The 7,500-nt window shown below is 36.5% G+C and overlaps 1 protein-coding gene across 6 annotated transcripts in view; it reads left to right on the top strand.

Moving 5' to 3' along the window:
- LOC122259016 (transcription initiation factor TFIID subunit 4) overlaps positions 1 to 7,307 on the top strand; it is a 41,895-nt gene extending 34,588 nt beyond the window's left edge. For all 6 annotated transcript variants that reach the window (XM_086536142.1, XM_043025461.2, XM_043025460.2 and 3 more), the window contains 3 exons: positions 3,856 to 3,969; positions 4,786 to 4,821; positions 4,940 to 7,307. In XM_086536142.1, the coding sequence (XP_086392268.1) occupies positions 3,856 to 3,969; positions 4,786 to 4,821; positions 4,940 to 5,053 (264 nt within the window). In that variant the 3' untranslated portion in view covers positions 5,054 to 7,307. The remainder of the gene's footprint in view (positions 1 to 3,855; positions 3,970 to 4,785; positions 4,822 to 4,939) is intronic.
- Positions 7,308 to 7,500: the final 193 nt, after the last annotated feature.

The raw sequence follows: 7,500 nt of genomic DNA, 5'->3' as shown, positions 1-7,500 counted from the left end.
TGGAAAGGCACTCACTCAAGGAGTGTGCAATCTCTTTTTCTTCTGTGTTGATAAAGGGGTAGCTAGACTAAAGTGATGCAGTTCAGTATTTCTTCCCTCTTTATTCTACAGCTGGCAGTGATATTGCCATACCAATCATCATTGACCCTGAAACCCTAATGTTAGAAAGTTTAAGCCACCACTTTCTGATTGTATCTACTGTATTCCTTGAGTGTTCCAAGCTTCTTGATTCATTTTTTTTTATTAAGATATTTCACTGGAGTGTAATTGGCTCCCAAATTTAGTAAAGCCAGCACTAGTGATACTTAAAGCAACAGTTCTATATGTGTACAATATCATTGCTAATTAGCTGCAGTATCTCATAGTGCTTTGTTATGTAGGAAGGTTTCCATATAATGGACAAATCTCCTAACATCTTGTAATGCAGAATCTACCATAGGGGTTAGGCAATGCATGACTGTTATCTATAATATCAAGCTAATGATGACTCATCTACTGAGAAATATGACTTGGGGAGGGTACATTTGAGACATGAATGAAATAATTTTTCAATAAAGATAATCGGCTCAACAGAAATTATTAAGCCATATTTGGTTTTTCATTACTAGATATGTGAAGAGCAGTCATATGTTATGACTGGAGTATATTTCTTTTTTTAACCCATCCACGACGGGGGTATTCTAGCCTTAAATGTCACAATGCCGGGGCGTTCAAATTATTAGGCCTAAATCAATTGAATGGCTGGCACAATACAGTGCCGCCCGGCCACTGGGCTTTAGAATGCGCGGTACAATACTGTACCACCCGTCCAGAGAGGGTTAATATTGTTATGCAAAATGAAATTATATGAAATTGAATATCATGATATGAAACACATAGTAATATATTTAATGGTATGTCAACATCTATGTAATCTATGTAATCTATGATATAAATGGTGGATATGCAAAATTACTGGATAGTTAGACATAAATTCACCCTAACAGCCAAAGATTGTTTGATTATTAATTTGCTTATTAACCCATTCGCGCCGGATGATGTACTGACACGTTTCGTGGTTTTTGGGTCAGACGCCGGTGACGAGATATTTGGTCAACGCCGATGCTCGGGGTGAGCGAGCGGACAGCCCAGGCTCGTGGCTAGTGCGCCTGAGATTCCTGAGGAGTTAGGCCCATGCGTTCAAAAACCCCAACATTGTGACCATTCAGAGCCATAAATGCCCCGGCGTGTATGGGTTAAGAGTCATTTCAAGTTAAAATATGAAGTATAATTTTAGCCTGTAATTAAAATTGTTGGGAACTAGTTTAACCCATTCCCGCCGTTTGATGTCCTATCACATGTTTAGAAAATATCCCTGGACCCAGGGATATTTTCTCGCCGAGTTCTGGGCGGGGCAGTTGTGACGTGCTGAAACGTCAGGAATAGAACGCTAGATTGTTCTTAAATATAATTATTTTTCTTCATTTCTTAGACTCTTTTACTTTAATTTAGGTGTTTGAATGTCATAAAATGTGATATAGTGTAAAAAAAAAACTGACGTCACAGAAAACTACATCATACTGATGACATCATGGTAATTTATGCTTCTTGATTGGTTGAATAAAAAGATCTGAGTCAAAAAACTATTGATCAGATGTGACTTGCCAAGAAATAAAATAAGATAGAAATTTACTAATGTAAAACTATTTCTAATTTGTCAATTACCTGTAATAAATCATCATGTCAGGTCATGAAGTATGTGTACATACTCATATGTACAATATGATTATTTATATTGTTCTCTTTGTCTGGAAAAAAAAGCTATTAGTAAAAAACATCTTTTTTGATACCCCACTAAAAGAGTGCTTCCACTTTCCATTGGCATTATCGCTTAGAAGTGAAGAATATAGGCAAATAGACGAAAATATGTCACGTTGTCCTGTTGTGAATGGGTTAAATCCCAGTAATGTATAGCTGACATACTTATTCAGATCAGTAATTTGGTTTTGGACATTGCTTTACACAGTACATTTGTCAATTCTTGGTGCTGTCTCTATGACCAGGTTACAGTCCTGAAAAATCAAATCATATAGCAAATAGTGTTTCTACATACTCAAAAATAACGAAGAGTTAATCATAAAAAGAGCCCCTGTTTGGCTCAAGAGCACATATTTCGAGATGATTTAAAGAGAGAATTATGTAATAGAAAAAAATAAAAGGAACTGGCCTGAAATAGAAGTAAATTAATGATTGTGAACAGTTCCCTCACTGAAAATGCAAAGCTTTTCTTTTGCTTTTACCTCTAGGCAGTGTTTGACATCGAATTGCTTCTCTTTTTTCTTTTTGTGGTGCCATGGTGAACACCTAAAGCCCAGGTTCCTATAGCAAAATTCAGAAGTCGGGTCACTCATCAGGTGCCAGAGGCTCTCATACACCTGTTTTGAGTGTTTCTGGAAATTTCTGGAAATGGTTCTGACCATCAGGAAGTTAGGATACAGGAATAGGTTTTAGATAAATTATTGTAATAGAAGAGATAACAAGGAGAAGAACAAGAAACAGACAGAAGAGCAGGGCATAGGAAGCAAAAATTTCAGCAGTGGGCTATGAATTTGCTGACAAATACTACAGTTGTGGCAATGTGCCTGACTGACAGAATGGAATTCAGGATGTTATTACTAAACTGTCAGTATTCATTATTATGATTATGAACTTTGCACTGTATGATTGTCTTGGGTTTAAAGAGTAAAAATTTTCATATGAACCAAATCAATTTGCCCAGCCTAGTTCATCATATTAACTTCAGCAGTTCATAGCTTATAATTGCTTCATTTATTAGTGTGGTGAATCTTCGCAGTATTTGTTATTGTGTCTAAATAGTGATATAACATATGTTTGATAATGAAATTTAAAATTTTCTATTCCTTTTTTTTCTTTTTCCTTGAGAATATTAACCCATTGCGGACGAGGGTTAGATTCGCTTGCCCAGTCTTCAAGATGGGTTTTATTTCAGAGCGAGGCAGCTTGAAGCAACATAATTTGAATCTTCCCACTCTCTTTCAGTCTTTCATTATAAAACTAGAGCCATTTTTGTGTTTTATTGTTTTTAGAGACTGATATATGCCATATAATAGGGTCTATCAATACTGCAGTTGACTATAATTGTAGTATATGATCCATATCAGCTCATTATTTTCTTTTTACTCAGTGTGATAGAAGTATTGCTTTTTTATGGGAGATCAAAAAGCAACTATATTTTTTCGTATTTTTGTGCTGTCATGAACGAATATGAAACATACAACCACCATACAATGAAGATAACATGAAGAGGTAGGAAAGAGGAAGGAAACCTGTGCTTGTGACTGTGAGTACCACAGTAACAGACATCCATATTGGCACAGGAGCACATTTTAGACACTGGGTATGGTTTGAGTCACCTTCCTCTTCTCGTTCTGCCTGCACATCCTTCATCGGTGGTACTTTAGAGCAAGAGGTCGTCAACTTGCTGTGTGCCATCGCTCTCTAAAGATAGTGCTTGCTAGAGACCGTGGATGGTTGCCATTCAAGGCTCTCTCTCCTGCTGGTGCTAGAAGAAAGTGGTGCCATCTATGTTTTGGATGGTAGGTTTGCTTAATATTACGGTAATTATAGTAATTATGTCTGCAATTGCCATCATCACTCACTCCTTACTCATAGCACAATAAATTAGCACAGTGATCCAAAATCCCTGAACGTCATGTACGTCATGACACCCGTCGTCAGGCCAAAGCTCCTACGTCATGTATTTCACGACACCCATCCGCAATGGGTTGATATTAATCCAAATGCTGCTACACTCAATGAACCATCCCTAAAGTAAATACTACTTGTTTCATGCAGATGCAACGTGTGGAAATGGAGGAAATGAGACAGCGAGATGCAAATCGGACTGCTCTTAATGCACTTCAGGGCCCCAAGAAGAAGCCGAAGCTGGACTTATCGGCAATGGATGACGTGAGTGCTGGTTTTGTATTTGTTTCTTTTTTATCATTCCAATTCTAGTGCTTGACCTATTATGATAGTTTTGGTATTTCTGAAAATATTAATTCATGTAGGGTTGTTTGATGTTTCAATATCTATCCTGAAGGCATGGAGTATACCTAGGAAATACAGGGATAAAGAAAAAGAACAGAAACAATATATTTAGAGTAGTGATTCTTATTTTTGTCAGCCAGGGGGTGGTGCCTCCTGATTAGGAACTACTGGTATAGAGATACTTTGGGTACATCATTTCCATGGCCATAAAAGCTTCAGTCCCCTAACTCATGAACATTTGAGGCATACAGCTTGTAGGCATATACATATTTCAAGTGGTTTAGAATAAACATATAATTGTTTTGTATCATTGTATCATGTTTTTTGTTTCTATTCCTCTTTCTTTTTATTCCATCACTTTTATAATCTGTTGCACTTCTTGCTCTTCCCAGTTTTTAAGACCGAGATTTAACAGTAGATGGTGAATGGCACATAGTATTGCAAATCTCACATATGTCCTCGGAGCTATTCACAGTAGTCAATATTGGCAGTGCAGCTACTGTGGTTCTTTTTGTATGATATATTGTTGAATTCATGTTAATGATCATAGAATGAGTGTATATGATCACACTTATAGCTTCTCTTTTGATATTAACTTTATTGAATGTTAAATGTCTTCAGGTACGGATGTAGATAATCACTTTTTGTAAATAACCCCTGGTATCAGTTTTTTTCATACATACTATATTTAGCTTTCCAGTTTGTATCACTTATGTAAATGTTTGTTTTCAACAGGGTGCAACTTTCAGTGGAACTTTCTCCCAAAAATATGTAAGTTTTTAGAAATTACTTATGATATGAAATAAAGTAATTGTTACATGTGTAAATATATTTACCAACCAGTTAGCTATAGTCATAAGTTGACACAATTACTTTTATCTTCCTCTAGATGCCACTACGACCACGGATCAAAAGGGTGAATTTGCGTGATCTCATGTTCCTTATGGAGCAGGAGAAGGAGTTATGCAAGTCCACATTACTGTACCGGTCTTACCTCAAGTAGTGTGTTGGGAAGAGCACCACTGGATGGTCGTCCTTCAGCCCAGCTGCCACCACCACCATTGCCCTGCCCCCATAGTTACCAGCCCATGGATGCGCCTCTCCCTCTAGAGGTGTGGTACCACTGCCAGTGTGGGGCAGGTGGGGGATGGAAGCCAAGTGCAAGGAGCCATGCCGGAGAGGTGACGGCAAGCTCCAGCAATACTGAGGTGTCAGCATCAGCAAGGCAGAAGATCTGTGATTCTCTCATGCAGCATTGCAAGTGTCTTAATTAATTACATGCCTGTGGCATGGTAGCTCCACAGGGACTGTGATAGGGCTGGAGCCTCCTGTTAGCAATGCTTCGTATAGTAAGGACAAAACACAGACTAAACCTGCAGAATCTGTAAAACTCTGCAGTATCAGTGAATAAGCTTGCGAGGTGCAGCAGTGAGGTGGAAACATGTTAGGGTCACTGACTTGAATTGGCAAGCATGATGCAAAGCCTCGAGCCCGTAAATGCTCCAGCCCAGTCTAAGTGGACTTGCATATAGTGGCTTATACACCAGTGAAGGTACAACCAAACCTTTCTTTTATTCCCAAAATATATAGTAACAACCCTATTTTGTGCATGAACTGTATAAATACTTCTTGGATAGGAAAATCTTCAAATATTTTTATCTGATACACATTATCGTTAAAATGTTAACTTGAAAAAGAAAAAAAAAAAGCTGAAAGGAACTTTCATACACAGCCTCTGTAGATAATGTACAGTTTTTAAAAGATGAGGCCTTTTTCTGTTACTGTATTGTTCTTGTAAATTACCACAGATATATGGTTTGTCTTTAGTGTACACAGAATAATAAGGTCAAGCACCTTGAGTGACATTCTCTAGAGGTATCACAGTCACAGAAATTTTTCAAACACCCTCCTGGTAATTGCAAATATAACATCAGAAGATGGGAACAGTTACCCACAGTCTAAATACCATCAGTGGGACTGCAAAAGAAATCAGACTGCAAAAACACAAACCTTATAATTTCACGTATCATCTTCACTGTGACTCCATAGAGTATTGCACTCTTGGTGGCTGCCTTAACCCTTATTTATGAATCCCTAAGACAGATGCCAAGTCTGCCCCAAGGAATGGATGAGTGTTGCCAAAGTTCGCTCAGTGTGTGTGATGCAGTGTGCGATGCAGGCTTCATGCAGGGAATTACGTAAACTATGCAGAAATTTAAGCCTCAAATAGGAAAGGATTTTTGTGCAATCAGGAAGAAAAATAGTTCCATGCAAGAAATTTTGAGCTGAAGTTAATTTGAATTTTTTTTAAAGGTGTGTGGACTTGGATTATATTAACAAATTTAAAGACCTCTACAATTCACATTTATTTTTTATGTCAAAGTGATGGTTATATCCGCAAATCCGATGCAGTCAGGAAGGATTTCCTGTTTTTTGAATTATCCAAATTACCCAAATATTGAGTGATGCTAGGTTAGAAGCAAAATATTTTTTTTATCCAGTTTTTAATTATATTTGGTATTGTTTTTTTCTTCAAACATTCTTACCAATATAAATTCTATAGATAAGATAGACCTACATGAAGCTTGCCAGTCTTGGGCTCTTGGAAATTATACAAAAGTATAAAAATAATATAAAAAAATGGGCCTATAGTTGCTGGGCTGTAATAATTTAGTGATGGATTTAAAGATTTTGAATGTTTTATTTATTTTTTTCTTTTCTATCATTTGCACACAACAGTTTAATAAAGCTTGAAATGAATTAAATTAGATCTTGACTTGTTATTGGTATTTAATATCACAATGAATATTATTTTGGCTACTTTACCAAATGAAGTTCAATTTTGTCCTTATATCTTTACTTAGTAGTTATATTTTTATTATTCTGATTATTTATATGGTTTTCTTTTTAATTTCTTTCTTTTTTTTTTTTTTTACTGTTTTTATTTTGAATTAGTATGAGTGATGTGTTTACCTATATGTGTGGTGTCTGGGGTCAGATGTGCCGTCCGGGGATAAGAAGGGCATATGTATCCAGATGACCTTATGTAATTTTTTTTATTATTATTAATATTAAAGAAATCATATACAGAGTAGTTGTTTTGTGTATATATAGTGAACTGAAAGTTTTAAATTTATTGATATGTGAATAGATTTGGCATCTAAATTATATTGATGCTGAGTCCAAGAACCCTGTATCACATATGAGGAGTATCATTGAATGTAATTCTGGCCCCAAATAAATTTAGAAGACCGGGATGTGTCATAAGGTAATCCTGTTAACAAAGAGGTGACAACCAGCCACGTAAACCTACTTTTCTTATAAGTTGACAAGGGAATATCAGTGTAGTGGTTCTCTTGATGGTTTTTGCACTGCTTTTTAAACTTTCTTGTGTTCACAAACATTTTCTTAGTCCCATTAAAATCTTGAGAGCTTTCTTGTGAGCAGTCT

The sequence above is a fragment of the Penaeus japonicus genome, unplaced genomic scaffold, assembly GCF_977035675.1.
Source record: "Penaeus japonicus unplaced genomic scaffold, GWHDUDI00000001_assembly GWHDUDI00000004, whole genome shotgun sequence".
NCBI lineage: Eukaryota > Metazoa > Arthropoda > Malacostraca > Decapoda > Penaeidae > Penaeus > Penaeus japonicus.
The sequence above is the reverse complement of the archived record's forward strand: the minus strand, read 5'-3'. Positions and strand labels throughout refer to the sequence as shown.